A 17,113-nucleotide genomic window follows, 5' to 3' on the forward strand; every position below is an offset into this window, starting at 1 on the left:
GCTAAGAGAAGTAACACAGCGTGAAATAACGGCAGAAATGAATTTGTGACGTACGACGAACGTATCCGTTAGGCCAGTTCGGCGAAATGCTATGGCAGCGGACGACCGACGCGAGTGTCTTTGCCAATAGCACGACATCGCCTGCTGCGCCTCTCGTGGCCTCGTGACCATATTGGTTGGATACTAGATGGTTGGGAAATCGTGGCCTCTGTCAGATGAGTTCTGATTTCAGTTGGTAAGAGCAGATGGTGCGGTTCGAATGTGGCGCAGACCCCAGAAAGCCATGGACCCAAGATGTCAACAAGGCACTGTGAAAGCTGGTGGTGGCTCCATAGTTGTGTGGTCTGCGCTTATATGGAATGGACTGGGTCCTCTGGTCCAATTTAAGTGATCATTGACAGGAAATGGTTATGTTCGGCTGCCTGGAAACCATTTGCGGCCATTGACGGGCTTCATGTTCCGAAACAACGATGGAATTTTTGTGGGTGACGATGTGGCAAGTCACCTGGTCGTAATTGGTTTGAAGAACATTCTGGACTATTCGAACGAATGATTTGGTCACCCATATCGCCTGACATGAATCCTATCGAACTTTTAGGGGGCATAATCGAGAGGACAGATCGTGCACGAAATACTGCACCGGCAACTTCTTCCTAATTATGGAGAGCTGTAGAGGCTATCATGGACAGGCCAGGAGAGCCGAGAGCGCTAACGCGCTGCTTCCTGGACTCGGGTAGGCGCGCTGGCCCCGGATCAAATCCGCCCGGCGGATAACGACGACGGCCGGTGTGCCGGCCAGCCTGGATGTGGTTTTTAGGCGGTTTTCCACATCCTACTAGGTGAATACCGGCCTGGTCCCAACGTCCCGCCTCAGTTACACGACTCGCCGACATTTGTAACACATTCACACTATTTCACGATTTACACTAGACGCAGACAGCTGGGGTACGCTAATTCCATCCTGGGGGGTATGGGGTGGCGGCAGGAAGGCCATCCGGCCAATCCTCAACATTAACCATGCCGATTCCGTACTTAACCCTGCCGACCCTGCACACAATGCGGGATAAAGGCAGTAGCAAAAGAAATAAAGAGGGTATCATGGTTCAGTATTTCTGCAGGGGACTTCCAACAACTAGCTGAGCTCATGCCATATCGAGTTGCTACACTACTCCGGGCAAAATGAGGTCCGACACGATATTCGAAGGTATCCTATGACTTTTATCACCTCAGTATACCGCGCTTGTGATTTGACCGTAGCTCTTGAAAACAACCGCGTGGGTGGCAGTCTGGGAGTAGTGAAGAGTGAGAGTTCCGCTTACATGTACCGGATGGAGCGTGTATTTATGTGTGGCCGTGCGCAGCCATCTCGCTGGTGGCGCTGGACGCGCGCCTCGGCTGCCTGGAGAGGAACCTGCCGGCCGACTCTGAGCAGCAGCGGCTCATCGACGCCACCCTCGTCATCTTCGAGTGCATGCTGCAGCTGGACCTGCAGCCGTCCCCCTGGCGGTATGTCAGCACGCCCGCCTGGAGGCGACTCGTCAAGGCGCTGGACTGCTCCTACGAGTAAGTGCAGCATCCCTTATTACGGTGTGACTTAAAACGTAAATTTGATCGGAAGTCTTGGTAGAGAAGTGGGACCATTACAGCCACACAAACTGTAAGGAACTCTAAAAAAAAAAAAATGAATTGTCGCGGAAAAACAGGTTCTATATGTGTTTTAGACCCGTTTATTTTACTCCTCATTATACGTTTCACACCCTGTCCTTCTTCAGATGATCTATAAAAGTATAGTAACAAATGTAATGTTACATGGTGCCCATGATGGGCAAACATCTATTAGGCGCACTACGAATGTAGTGGTGTGGACATGTTGGGAATGTGGATCTCACGGGGAGCGTGCAAGGGATAAGTCCCTGCAGACGCACTATCCTCTGTGCCCTCGGTGGCTCAGATGGATAGAGCGTCTGCCATGTAAGCAGGAGATCCCGGGTTCGAGTTCCGGTCGGGACACACATTTTCAACATGTCCCCAGTGAAGTACATCAACGCCTGCTTGCAGCTAGGGTGTCTATTTAATTATCATATCATTTCTAGCAAAGCTGCATGGTCATCCACGGTATGTGTTCTTTCGAGAACAGATACTACCGTCATATATAACCATAAAAAAAAATACTTTCAACGGATGAAAATGTATTCTGGGAGGAGAGAATATGTTCTATAGATGTTCAGGGACGGAGGTCAGGAGATAGGAGAAACTATGGAGATGATAGGTAGGAGCTGAATCTGATAGTGAAAATGTAGACAGTGGGAAGGACAGAGGGTGAGGGGGAGTAATAGCGTGTGGGGAAAGCACAAGAAGAGAAGGATACAGGTGGTTGTAGAGGGTAAAAGGAGAGAGGACTCTTGATGTGTGGGATAAATGGGGTAGGATTAAAGTTACTAGGAAGGATAAATATCGGGGCCGATCTCATTGTCTTGGAGAGGGAGTTGTTTGAAGTTGCGTTGGGTAGGATATGGAATGTGTGGAGGTGTAGGGATGGCGGGAATTGTTGGTGAAGGTGCCGAAGTGTGGTACACATAAAACACAGGTGTCTTAAAGTAAACAATCTGGATGGGCCATAATTGCACAACAATTATTTTTGATTGTCGAATACACACCATTTTAAATAAATGTTGAAAATAACTTTGGCAAGTACGTCAAACAGCGTCAGGAATACCATGAAATTAGATAAAATAGAGACAGTAACTAGATACGATGATCTAACATGAACGATACGTACAGCGGAATGGTAGGAACGACTTTTGTGCCTGCTAGATAAACAATATATCAACAGATGGCGTGATTATAGTGGCGCTGCTTTACAACATTATTTCATTGTTATCATTAGTTACGTATTTGTTCATAATAAAAATTAGTGTTAAAATGATGTGTGTCATACAATGCATATGTATAAATTTTAAGAGCTATTCGTGTCAGCCCACTGGGCAAGAAACGATATATGAAAAGAAATTTTTTATACACAGCTTAATTTTTTTTTGCATAAAATCGATAACAGAGGAAATCTAAACATAAAGTGGTTCACCCCCTGGTTGCTCCTCTTCTCTCCCATCCCTACCCTCTGCCACGCCTTTACTGTTGTGTCCCCTCTACCCTCCATCTCTACACCCTTCATCTCCTTTCCCAAGGTGGCTTCCGTCAACTCCCCCTCCTGGATGATGCCCTCTGTCCCTCCATTTATCCCTCCTATCAACTCTGATTCTCCCCCCCCCTCCTTTCCTCTGTCCTTTCCCCGGGCTCCCTCTCCCCCCTTCTACCCTGTTTTCTCCCCACCTAACCTCTCTCTGCCTCCCCTCTCCCCCACCCCCCCGAGTCCTTTTGTATACCCCTCCTCTGCCTTTCCCCACTCCCTGTCACGTCTGCACCAGAATTGCATAAATTGGTACCTTCCAACACAAATATCACGTTTCTCTGCCTCTCTCCTTTCCTGTACATAACTTTCATATCATGAAATTAAAGGTTAAGCAGCACCTGTGAATGACCATATTTTGATTTTTGTTCCAAACTTGGTGTAAGGAACAATTAAACATTTCCACATCAAAAAATGCGTTTTCATCAAAATTTATGACTGAGACTTATCTGTGAACTCTCAAATTAAGTGTGCCAGTGCTATATCCAGGCCTAAAGTGTTCTGTAACTGTAAAAAACACATGAAGCATGCATTCAGGTAACATTTGATCCACCTCCCTCTTACAGGTCCTCGTCCTCCATCGGCTCCTTTCCCGCCTCCTCCCACTTCGTTTTTTCCTCTCCTCCCCCCCCCTTTCCTTTCCTGTCATCTGTCCAGGTTTCCCCCCATCTGCCCTCGGCTGTGGTATATCATATTTGTTCCAATTTTTTAGTGCAGTGTTCAAGTGTATGTTCAGTGTTGTTCGTCTTTCCAAAGTGTTGCGAATAGGAACCATGCTGTCGCTGGGTGTAAATTTTATATCTCTTGCGAACAGAAACCAGACTGTCACCGTGTTTTTTTAATTGTCTGTTTATTATTTTACCTCTCTGCTTCATATATATTTTATTAGTATCATCAACCCTTTGTCCTATGTTTTAAGTTCCACGATTTTCCGCCATTTTACCATTTAAGACACCGATTTTATCGCCTGCTTTTATTATTTATTATCTTCATCTTTTTAAAACAAATTCTGTAGGCTGAAGAGCGGCGTACTAAGCTGCTGTCAGCCCGGCCCCTTCGGGGGGAATCGAAACTCAATAAAGAAAAAAAAAAACATAAAGTGGCTAATACAAAATGACAGGACAAGTATTTCTCTACAATTGCTATCTCTTACAATCCCATAAGAACGAAATAGTAAAGTACATATGTCACGAAGATGAAAAAAATTTCTCTTTTTTTTGTTACAGGAGGAATATACAGGTATTTAGATTTAACATTAGCTCCCAAACTTAGAATTAACGAGCAAACTTAAAGTAGTCGGAAGTATTTTTTTTTTGGAATATTTGACTAACTGTGAATAAAAGAGAAGTTGATAAGTGAGCAGGTCTATTGAACATCTACTGCTCTAAGTACTGTGGTGGGTGGTGGAGCACATGGGTTTGTTTGGAGAGGGGGGGGGGAGGGGGGTGACAGTGGCAGCTGTACCAAGTCTGTGGTGTGTGGCGTAAGTTGGTATTGAGGTGGAGAACAGCGGATTTTCTGGAAAATATTTGGGAATAGTGCGTGTTTATATTTGCATTTATATCTGCACCTAAATTTTCACGGAGACTCTGTAAATCACACTTAAGTGCCTGGAGGAGGGTTCATCAACCACCTTCACGATAATTCTCTATTATTCCACTCTCGAACAGCGCGCGGAAAAAACGAACACCTATATCTATCCGTCCTAGCTCTGATATCTCTTATTATGATGATCGTGTCTTCTTATTTAGGTCGGCGTCAACAAAGTATTTTCACATTCGGAGGAGAAAGTTGGTGATTGAAATATCGTGAAAAGATCCAGCTGCAACGAGAAAAGTCTTTGATTTAATTATGTCCGCCCCAAATTCTGTATCACGTCTGTGACACTCTCTCCCCTATTTCTGGATATTACAAAACGTGCTGCTCTTCTGTGAACTTTTTCGATGTACTCCGTGAGTCCTATCTGGTAAGGATCCCACACGGCGCAGCAGTGCTCCGAAAGAGAACGGACAAGCGTAGTGTACGCAGTCTCCTTAGTAGACCTGTTAAGTGTTCTGCCAATGAAACGTAGTCTTTGATTTCCCTTCCTCACAACATTTTCTATGTGTTCTTTCCAACTTAAACTGTTCGTAATTATAATTCCTGGGTATTTAGTTTATTTTACGGCCTTTAGATTTGATTGATTTCTCGTGTAACCGAGTTTAACGAATTCCTTTTAGCACTCGTGTGGATGACCTCACACTTTTCATTATTTAGGGCAATTGCCAATTTCCGAACCACATAGATATCTTTTCTAAATCGTTTTGCAATTTGTTGCGATCCTCCGACGACTTCACCAGACGATAAACGACAAAATCATCTTCAAAGAATCTAAGACGGATGCTCAGATTGTCCCTAAATCATTTATATAGATAAGGGACAGCAGAGGGTACATAACACTACTTTGGGGAACGGCAGAAATCACTTCTATTTTATTCGGTGACTTTCCGTCAATTACTGCAAACTGTGACCTCTCCGATAGGAACTTACAAATCCAGAACGTATAACTGAGACGATATTCTATAAGCACAAAATATGATTACAAACCACTTGTGAGGTGCGATGCCGAAAGCTTGCTGGAATCAATATGAAATCCCATGTCGATAGCACTCAACACTTCGTGTGAATAAAGAGCCAGTTGTGTTACTCAATAACGATGTTTTCTAAAACCGACTTGGCTGTGTGTCGATAGACCGTTCTCGTAGAGGTAATTCATAATGTTAGAATACGATATATGTTCTAAAATCCTGCTGCATTTCGACGTAAATGATATGGGCCTGTAATTTAGTGGATTATTCCTACTGCCTTTCTTGAATATAGATGTGGCCTGTGCAACTTTCCAGTCTTTGGTCGCGGATCTTTCGTCGAGCGAGCGGTCGTGTGTGATTGTTAAGGATAGGGCTATTGCATCAGCATACTCGAAAGGAATCTAACTGGTATACAGTCTGAACCAGAAGACTTGCTTTTATTAAATGATTTCAGTTGCTTCAGTACTCCGAGGTTATCTTCTTCTGAGTTATTCATGTTGGCAGCTGTTCTTGATTCGAATTCTGGAATATTTACTTCTAAAGGAATTTCTGAAGGCTGTGTTCAGTAACTCTACTCTAGGAGAACTGCCATCGTTGGTATTTCCACTGCTAACGCGCCGAAAAGGCATTGATTGTGTATTGCCGCTAGTATACTTTACATAGCACCAGCGTAGCTTTGGATTTTCTGCCAGGTTTCGAGACAAAGTTTCGTTGTGGAAACTATTATAGGCATCTCGCATTGAAATCGGGGCTAAATTTCGAGGTTCTGTAAAACATCACAATCTTGGGAATATTGCGTTCATTTAAATTTCACATGCTTTTTTCGTTCTTTCTGCAACAGTGTTCTGACCCGTTTATGTACCAAGGGGATCAGCTTCGTCTTTTATTAAATTGTTTGGTATAAGTTGTTGTCGAAACTTGGTATTTCTTTGAATTCAAGCCACATCAGTTTGGAAGGAGTGGAGATTGTCTCTAAGAAAGGCGTCAAGCAAATTTTATCTGCTTTTTCGAACAGGTGTATTTTTCGTCTATTTTTGGAGGATTTGGGAGTTACGGTATTCAGTGTCGCTACGACAACCCTGCGTGCACTAATCCGTGTATCACCTTTGATGCTTGTTATTAAGTCAGGATGATTTGTTGCGAAGATGTCAGGTGTGTTTTCACATCCGTTTACTATTCGTGTGGGCTCGTGAACTAATTGCTCGAAATAGTTTCTTTCAGCAACTGTATCACTTGAGCTGGGAGGCCGAGAAAAGGACCCAATTATTATTTTGTACCGGTTGCCAAGAATGACCTCTACCTATATTAACTTACAGAAACCATCTAATTCAATTTCGCTACAAGATAAAACTACTTCTAACGGAACAAACACGCCACCGCCAACTGTCTTTAGCCTATCATTTCTTAGTGCCTATACCGATTTGAGCATCATTGCTTTCCATTAGCGCTTGGAGCTCTGGTGATTTTCCTACACAGCTACGAGAATTTATAACTCTTATACCGATGGTTTCTAGATGTACGTTTCTTCCTGTCTTCGACCTGCACCCTTTGAGACTGAAGCCCTTTCTATGTTTCTCCGAGACCCTCTAACCTAAGAAACCACCCAGTCCAGGCCACACAGCTCCTGCTACCCGTGTAGCCGCCTCCTGCGTATGATGGACTCATGTCCTATATAGCGGAACCCGAAACCCAACCACCCTATGGTTCGAGGAATTTGCAGCCTACACGTTGCAGAACCGTCTTAGCCTCTGGTTCAGACCCTCCACTCGGCTCTTTACCAGAGGTCTGCAACTGGTCCTGTCGACTATGCTGCGAATGGTGGTCTCTGATTTCATCTTGCAAGCAAGACTGCCAGCCTTCACCACTTCTGAGAGCCGCTCGAAACCAATCTCTTGTAGTCTAAAGCGACACACACCACTGATACCGACATGAGCCACCACCTGCCGTTGGCTGCACCCTGTACTCTTCATGGCATCCGGAAGAACCCGTTCCACGTCTGGATTGACCCCACCCGGCATGCAAACGGAGTGCACATTGGTTTTCTTCCGCTCCTCGGCAGCCATGTTCCTAACGCGATCCATAACGCGCCTAACATTGGAGATTTCAACTACCAATAACCCCACCCTCTGTGATAGCCTGGATTGCAGGCTGACAGATTTTCTCTGAAACAGTAGAAGCGACTGCATCTGGCTGGAACCTGTTTGTCAGACTAACCGGGAGGCCTTTGTTCGGCCCTCTGCCACGCCCCGAGTCGACATCCCACTCGACCACACGTGAGGTATCAACCGCAATGCGAAACAGTAACTGGACTGACCACCGGTGAGGACCAATCGGCGGACTCATGGGAAGTGCTGGACGTCCGCTGGATCCCCACAGCCGGCCCACAACAGTAATTCCCACTCACTGCAGCTTCAGGTTGTGTAACCAAAGCTGACACACCATGCAGCCGAGAGTGAAATATCAGCAACTCGGCTCGCATCCGCACACAGCTATCACAGAACCCTAGCTATACTAAAGACCGTGAAAAATTACATTACACAGACAAACAAAGGACTATCGAAACGCTCTATGGAACTCTACTATAAACACTGATGAAAACGCAAGAACTATGTCTAATAAATTAGATTAAGACACAGAGATTCAAACACTAAACTACCATAGCACTTAGGTGAGGCAAAATAATTCGCTCCTGATTAAGAAAAATTAATATGTCACAAAATCGGTTTACTTCCAACACAAACGGAAACGTGAGAACTGCGTCTATTAAATATTGAATTAACACACAGAAATTCGTGAAAATAACAAAGGAGATTTCTTTTTGTGTTTAGGAATTTCATTCCAATACTAGATAACTTTATTGCCTAGGGAGATAGGTCATGTTGTTGTGGTCTTCAGTCCTGAAACTGGTTTGATACAGCCCTCCATGCTACTCTATCCTGTGCAAGCTTCTTCATCTCCCAGTACTTACTGCAACTCACGTCCTTCTGAATCTGCTTAGTGTAGTCATCTCTTGGTCTCCCTCTATGATTTTTACTCTCCACACTGCCCTCCAATGCTAAATTTGTGATTCCTTGATGCCTCAGAACATGTCCTACCAACCCGTCCCTTCTTCTTGTCAAGTTGTGCCACTAACTCCTCTTCTCCCCATTTCTATTCAATACCTCCTCATTAGTTATGTGATCTACCCATCTAATCTTCAGCATTCTTCTGTAGCACCACATTTCAAAAGTTTCTATTCTCTTCTTGTCCAAACTATTTATCGTCCATGTTTCACTTCCACACATGGCTACACTCCATACAAATACTTTCAGAAACGACTTCCGGACACTTAAATCTATACTCGATGTTCACAAATTTCTCTTCTTCAGAAACGCTTTCCTTGCCATTGCCAGTCTACATTTTATATCCTCTCTACTTCGACCATCATTAGTTATTTTGCTCCCCAAATAGCAAAACTACTTTACTACTTTAAGTGTCTCATTTCCTAATCTGATTCCCTCAGCATCACCCGACTTAATTCGACTACATTCCATTATCCTCGTTTTGCTGTTGTTGATGTTCATCTTATATCCTCCTTTCAAGACACTCTCCATTCCATTCAACTGCTCTCCCAAGTCCTTTGCTGTCTCTGACAGAATTACAATGTCATTGGAGAACCTCAAAGTTTTAATTTCTTCTCCATGGATTTTAATACCTACTCCGAATTTTTCTTTTGTTTCCTTTACTGCTTGCTCAATATATAGATTGAATGACATCGAGGAGAGGATACAACCCTGTCTCGCTCCCTTCCCAACCGCTGCTTCCCTTTCATGTCCCTCGACTCTTATAACTGCCATCTGGTTTCTGTACAAATTGTAAATAGCCTTTCGATCCCTGTATTTTACCACTGCCACATTCAGAATTTGAAAGAGAGTATTCCAGTCAACATTGTCAAAAGCTTTCTCTAAGTCTACAAATGCTAGAAACGTAGGTTTCCCTTTCCTTAATCTTTCTTCTAAGATAAGTCGTAAGGTCAGTATTGCCTCGCGTGTTCCAATATTTCTACGGAATCCAAACTGATCTTCCCCAAGGTTGGCTTCTACTAGTTTTTCCATTCGTCTGTAAAGACGTCCTTCTTTACAGATAGGTCATAGGGGTGGGTAAATGGTTTGGTGAGGAATGCCCGTAAACTTTGTGTTGTACTCGGATCTCGGTTTTTTCTATTGCTTATAGTGACTGTGAAAGAAAAGAAACGAAAAATGAATGATTTGTCCGAGTCGCTAATCCTTAGGCCACAAAGTTGGCGAACCTGCGTACAATTCTCTGTTACGTGGCACAACTGAAAGCCAGTGTCATACTGCTAATCGCCTTGTGTTCACAGAGTGTCAATGCGGCATATAACGAGAGCGCTGGAGCGCATCAGAGCTCGTGGAGACGCGAGTCAGTCCACTGGAGAACTAAGTGTGTTGGAGAAGCTTCTCATATCCAGCGACGACCCGCGCATCGCCATCGTCATGGCGCTGGACATGATGTTCGGCGGCATCGACACGGTAACACATTTATAGTTTTTAAATACAGCCCACTGTTCGCAGCATGAGTCCTCCAGAAATGGCTCTTAGGATCGCTTCTAGGCGGCTGTGAAAAACCCAGAACCAGACCCTCACTACCATCCAGTATGACCCTAGGGGCAGCACAATACCAGAGGTTTTCTGTAGTCAAAGCAACATTTATTGTATAGTATTATATTATACCTTTACTTATATCCTACACTACCCAGAAAAGCATCTCCAACAGTGACATTACTTTCCCTCTATTTTCCAATCCTAATGTACTTAAACCGCTAAAGCGACACATTGCACCAACCCTAATTCTATAAACACACTATATTCACATCCATATCAACTCCATCCGACCCCCACCTTCAGCAGATATCACAATTCTACACAATCTCCTTATTAATTTTTACTGCACTGGATGTTTTTGTAAACGAAACAACAAAGTTACATTTTTAGTACTATAACTGAAAATAGTCTTTTTAATAATGTTAAAAAGCGTATGTTAATATGTTTGACATGTTTAATTATGTAATTTCGATTTTATGTATTTTAAAAGTAACTCATTTGGAACTCCTTAGATCCCTGTGTGCAGAGCGACGGTTAAGAATTTCAGTGTTAAGAAAAGAACGTCAGTCAAAGATATCAAATACCACAATTACAGGAATTCATGAGTAAGTTCATAGCAATCACATATCCACTAATATTGGAACACAGGTCTGTTTAACATACCACTTGTCAACAAATAATGTGGATCCCAATGTATCGGAGTCCAAACACTCTGAAGTTATTGTTGAACTCTGGTGGTACATACTATGGCATCACTCTGTTGGTAATGCATCGTTTGCTCAAGTTTGTATATTGAATGGTGTTAAGCAGCCTTACGCAGAAGTGACAAAAATAGTGGAATACCTCCTAATGTCGTGTTGGACTTCTTTTTGCCCGGCGCACTGACCTCTCGGTTATGTCCCATAAAATGTTCGATGGGACTCATGTTGGGCGATCTGGGTTGCCAAATCATTCGTTGGAACTGTCCAGAATGTTCTTCAAACCAGTCGTGAACAACTGGTGACAAAGGGTACGTATGTGGCTCGGTGATACGGCACATTATCACCCATAAAAAATCCATCGTTGTTTGGAAACATGAAGTCCATTAATGGCTGCAAATGGTCTCCAAGTAGGTGAACATCCAGAATTTTATAAACATTTTTCCATCAAACTTTGTTTATTGTTCTTTATGGGCTTAATTATTTATGAATCTTAACATATGACTGTGGCACTCGATCCGCTATTACGAAACGTTTTTAATGAATACTCGCTCATCCCTGTAAATTGTTATTTACTATTTTTATTAATCTTTCAGTACTCGTGATATTAACCGATTTTGAGGTTACTACAACTTTTGCGTCTCGTGACTTGAAATAAAGATCGATCTCTCAGAAGGTGCATATTGCTGACCACAATCCACTGCCGAATCGCTCTTCACAGTAAGTTACATAGTTTTCGCGAACTGCGCGAAAAACCAAACAATGCCCCAAGCCGCGGGCCACGTGGCCGCCCGGCGGCGGATGCACCCCACCGACAGTTGCAAATGTCGCGTGGGCGCGCCACGCGCTTCCGCGAATCGCGCACCATGTCGCGCCCTCGCTCTCCACGAAGCAATCCTTGCATACTAGACCTATTCATCTAGTAACGGGGGTGTGTACCGTCACAACCGACATGTCGGCCATGGATTAGAGTGGAATTCTTGTCTGTCTGACGTGCATGGGGTAAATGCGGAAGTGTGACCGTGGTGACGTTATTACCATGTGCGTCCAAACAGGAACAACGTTTTGTTATTCTTTTCTTGCCTGCCGAAGGACTTACACTGGTAGACATCCATCGGAGATTGAAGAACGTTTGTTGGATAGTATGTCTGTCGAAAATCACCGTTGAGTAATGAAAACTGCTTCATGATAACATACATCCCCATGTCGCAAAGTCGTAATGCAGATGTTACTCCAACTCTAGTGGGACACTCTCGAGCGCTCGCCCCATGGTCCTCACCTCTTCCATGCGACTATCACGCTTCCGGTCCCTTGAAAAAGGCCTTGGAAGGTCGACGATTCCTGTACGACAGGATGTGCAGCAGGCAGTTAGAATTTCCTCACGTGGTACAACATGGTGTTTTACCAAACGGCTATTTTCAACCGGGTTCCTCGATAGGGATGAGTGCCTACTCCGATTTTGCCAGAGCGGCACATCAATTCTTGATCACGCGGCCTTCGAACAGAAACTTTTTGATCACCCCTTAAATTTTGATTTTCAGCCGTACGGCTAAAAAAGGGATACTCACTATTAATAGTCAGCAAGGCCAACAAGTAATATTTCACTGTTATGTTAACCATCATTGCATTTTTTTATAACAGTTATCACAAACAATGGAAAAGTGCAGAACTTGTCACTATCAACTATGATTTTTCCGTTACATACTACTCTACCCTGTTCAAGTTCAAAAAATGGTTCAAATGGCTCTGAGCACTATGGGACTCAACTGCTGTGGTCATAAGTCCCCTAGAACTTAGAACTACTTAAACCTAACTAACCTAAGGACATCACACACACCCATGCCCGAGGCAGGATTCGAACCTGCGACCGTAGCGGTCGTGCGGTTCCAGACTGTAGCGCCTTTAACCGCTCGGCCACTCCGGCCGGCCCCTGTTCAAGTCTCTTCATCTCTGAGTAACTACTACAACCTACATCTCGCTGAATCTGCATACTCTGTTCATCTCTTGGTCTCCCTCTATGATTTTTACCCGCCATGCTTCCCTCCAGTACTAAATTGGTGAGACCTCGATGCGTCAGAATGTGTCCTACCAACCGATCTCTTCTTTTAGTCAGTTTGTTCCACAAATTTAATTTCTCCCCAATTGTGTTCAGTACCTCCTCGTTAGTTATGTGATCCATCCATCTAATGTTCAGCATTCTTCTGTAGCACCACATTTCAAAAGCTTCTATTCTCTTCTTGAGTAAACTGTTTGTCGTCCATACTTCACTTCCATACACGACTACACTTCACACAAATACTTTCAGGAAGGACTTTCTGACATTGAAATCTATACCCGATGTTAACAAATTTCTCTTCTTCAGGAAAACTTTGCTTGCCATTGCCAGTCTACATTTTGTATCCTCCCTACTTCGCCCACCATCAGTTATTTTGCTTCCCAATTAACAAAACTCATTTACTACTTTAAGTGTCCCATTTCCTAATCTAATCCCATCAGCATCACCTGATTTAACTCGACTACCTTCCATTATCCTCCTTTTGCTTTTGTTGATGTTTATCTTATATCCTCCTTTCAAGACACTATCAAATTCCGTTCAACTGCTCTTCCATGTCCTTTGCTGTCTCTGACAGAATCACAATGTCATCGACAAATCTCAAAGCTTTATCTCTTCTCCCCGGACTTTAATTCCCATTCGAAATGTTTCTTTTGTTTCTCTTACTGCTTACTCAATATACAGATTTAATAACATCGGTGGCAGGCTACAACCCCGTCTCACTTCCTTTTCGACCACTGCTTCCCTTTTGTTTCCCTCGACTCTTATAACTGCCATCTGGTTTCTGTACAAATTGTAAATAGCCTTTTGCTCCCTGTATTTTACCCCAGCCATCTTTAGAATCTGAAAGAGAGTATTACAGTCAACATTGTCAAAAGCTTTCTCTAAGTCTACAAATGCTAGAAATGCAGTTTTGCCTTTTCTTAATCCATTTTCTGTCAGTATAGCCTCGCGTGTTCCTATATTTCTCCTTAATCCAACCTGATCTTTCCCAACGTTGGCTTCTATCAGTCTTTCCGTTCTTCTGTAAAGGATTCGTGTTAGTATTACGCAGCCGTGACTTATTAAACTGATAGTTTGATAATTTTCACACCTGTCAGCACTTGCTTTCTTTGGAATTGGGATTATTGTGTTTTTCTTGAAGTCTGAGGGTATTTCACCTGACTCATACATCTTGCTCACTAGATGGAAGAGTTTTGTCATGGCTGGCTCTCCCAAGGTTACCAGTAGCTCTAACGGAATGTTGTCTACTCATGGGACCTTTTCTCGACTTAACTCTATCAGAGCCTCGATAAAGCTCTGTGTGTCTTGTGTTACCCAAGGATTTCTACTAGGCCTCATTTTTTTTACCTGTTTAACACTCTGCTGCCTTCACTATTTTATCTCTCAAAGCTACCCATTATTCTTCTATTGTATTCCTTTCCCCTGTTCTTGTCAAATGTTCCCTAATGCTCCCTCTGAAACCCTCTACAACTTCTGGTTCTTTCAGTTTATCCATGTCCCATCTCCTTAAATTCCTGCCTTTTTGCAGTTTCTTCAGTTTTAATCTGCAGTTCATAGCAAGTAAATTGTAGTCGAGTCCACATTTGCCCCTAGAAATGTCTTATAATCTAAAATCTGGTTCCTAAATCTCTGTCTAACCATTATAAATCAATATGAAAACTTATGTTGTTTCCAGGTCTCTTCCACGTGTATAACCTTCTCTCATGATTCTTAACCCAAGTGTTAGCTATGATTAAATTATGCTCTGTACAAAATAATATCAGGCGGCTTGCTCTTTCATTCCTCCCTCCCCCATATTCTATCCTACTATTGAATTCCAGTGCTCCATGACTATTAAATTTTCAGCTCCCTTAACCATATGAATAATTTCATTTATCTCATCCTGCAGTTCCTCAATCTCCTTCTCATCAGCTGAGCTAGTTGGCATATAATCTCGTACTTCTTTGGTGGGTGTGGGCTTCGTGTCTATCGTGACTACAATAATGCTTTTACCATGCTGTTCATAGTGGTATGCTTTTACTATGCTGTTCATAGTGGTCTATCCGCGTTCCTATTTTTTTTGCTCATTATTAAACCTACTCCTGCATTACTCCTATTTGATTTTGTATTTATAACCATGTGTTCACCTGACCAGAAGTCCTCTTTGTCGTGCCACCGAACTTTACTAGTTCCCACTACATCCAACTTTAAGCTATCCATTTCCCTTTTTAAATTTTCTTATGTACCTCCCCGATTAAAGGATATGACATTCCATGCTTCGCTGCGGAGAACGTCAGTTTTCTTTCTCCTGATAACGACATCCTCCTGTGTAGTCCCCTCCCAGAGATCGGAATGGAGGACTATTTTACTTCCGAAATATTTTACCCAAGTGGACGCCATGATAATTTAACCATAGAGTAGAGCTGCATGCCCTCGGGATGAATTGCTGTTGTAGCTTCCCGTTTTTTTCAGCCGTTCGTAGTACCAGCACAACAAGCCCGTTTTCGTTGATGTCACAAGACCAGATCAGTCAATCATCCAGACTGTTGCCCCTGCAACAGCTGAAAAGGCTCCTGTCCCCCTTCATGAACCACACGTTGGTCTGGCCTGTCAACAGATACCCCTGTGTTGCATCTGCGATATTGCTATCTGTATGACTAGGCACGGGAGCCTCCCCACCAAGCCTCCAGACTGCTGTACACACCAGTGCCTCTAATATCTAATAACCAGTAGCATGAAATCTTGCATTGATGCATGCCTGTATTCGTCATGGCATACTATCCACAAGACCATCAAGGCACTGTTGGTCCAGATTGTCCCACTTCTCAGCGGTGATTCAGCGTATATCCCTCAGAGTAGATGGTGGGTAACGTCGTCCACAAACAGCCTTTTCCAATCTATCCCAGGCATGTTCGATAGGGTTCATGTCTGGAGAACATGCTGGACCCTCTAGTCGAGAGATTTCGTTATCCTTGAGGAAGCTATTCACAAGATGTGTACGAATGTGGGCGCGAATTGTCGTCCATGAAGACGAATGCCTCGCCAATACGCTGCCGATATGATTGCACTATCGGGCTGAGGATGGCATTCACGTATCGTACAGCCGTTATGGCTTACATGACCACCAGCGGCGTACGTCGGCCCCACATAATGCCACCCCAAAACAACAGAGAATCGCCACCGTTCTGGATTCGCTGGTCAGTGTGGCTAAGGCGTTCAGCCTGACCAGATTGGCTTCAAACACGTCTCCGACGATTGTCTGGTTGAAGGCGTATGCGACAATCATCGGTGAAGAGAACATGATGCCAGTCCTGAGCGGTCCATTCTCCCTATTGTTGGTCCTGCATGGTGTCGTGGCTACAAAGACGGACCTCATCATGGACGTCGGGAGTGAAGTTGCGCATCATGCAGCCTATTGCACACAGTTTAAGTCGTAACACGACGTCCTGTGGCTGCGCGAAAAGCATTATTCAACATGGTGACGTTGTTGTCAGGGTTCCTCCGAGCCATAATCCGTAGGTGGCGCTCATCCACTGCAGTAGGAGCCCTTGGACGTCCTGAATGAGGCATGTCATCGACAGTTTCTGTCTCTCTGTATCTCCTCCATGTCCGAACAATATCGCTTCGTTTCACTCCGAGACGCCTGGACACTTCCGTTGTTGAGGCCCCTTCCTGGCACAAAGTAACAATGCGGACGCGATCAAACCGCGGTATTGACCGCCTAGGCATGGTTGAACTGACAACATGATCCGTGTACCTCCTTCCTGGTGGAATAACTGGGACTGATCGGCTTTCGGATCATGAAATCACAGTCCCGACTCGTCACATACCTTTCTCCAACATTCCTATCGACCTCTCGATAATAAGAGCCAACTGACTGTATTTCATCGTCGAGTGCGTCTGCTGCAAAAACGTCATTCATCCACGGAACGGAACGTCGGAATTTCTCATTCCCTTTCAACTTCCTCACATTCAGGTACACCACTTAGCAGCTTCCAGCTCCTGTTTGATTTTGACAGTGCAGG

At 43.9% G+C, this 17,113-nt stretch overlaps 1 protein-coding gene across 1 annotated transcript in view; it reads left to right on the forward strand.

Moving 5' to 3' along the window:
• LOC126259352 (probable cytochrome P450 301a1, mitochondrial) overlaps positions 1-17,113 on the forward strand; it is a 222,350-nt gene that overhangs the window by 118,520 nt on the left and 86,717 nt on the right. Inside the window, exons 7-8 of the mRNA XM_049956078.1 lie at positions 1,362-1,563; positions 10,115-10,283. Of these exons, the coding sequence (XP_049812035.1) occupies positions 1,362-1,563; positions 10,115-10,283 (371 nt within the window). The remainder of the gene's footprint in view (positions 1-1,361; positions 1,564-10,114; positions 10,284-17,113) is intronic.

Source organism: Schistocerca nitens, chromosome 5 (assembly GCF_023898315.1).
Source record: "Schistocerca nitens isolate TAMUIC-IGC-003100 chromosome 5, iqSchNite1.1, whole genome shotgun sequence".
NCBI classification, from domain to species: domain Eukaryota; kingdom Metazoa; phylum Arthropoda; class Insecta; order Orthoptera; family Acrididae; genus Schistocerca; species Schistocerca nitens.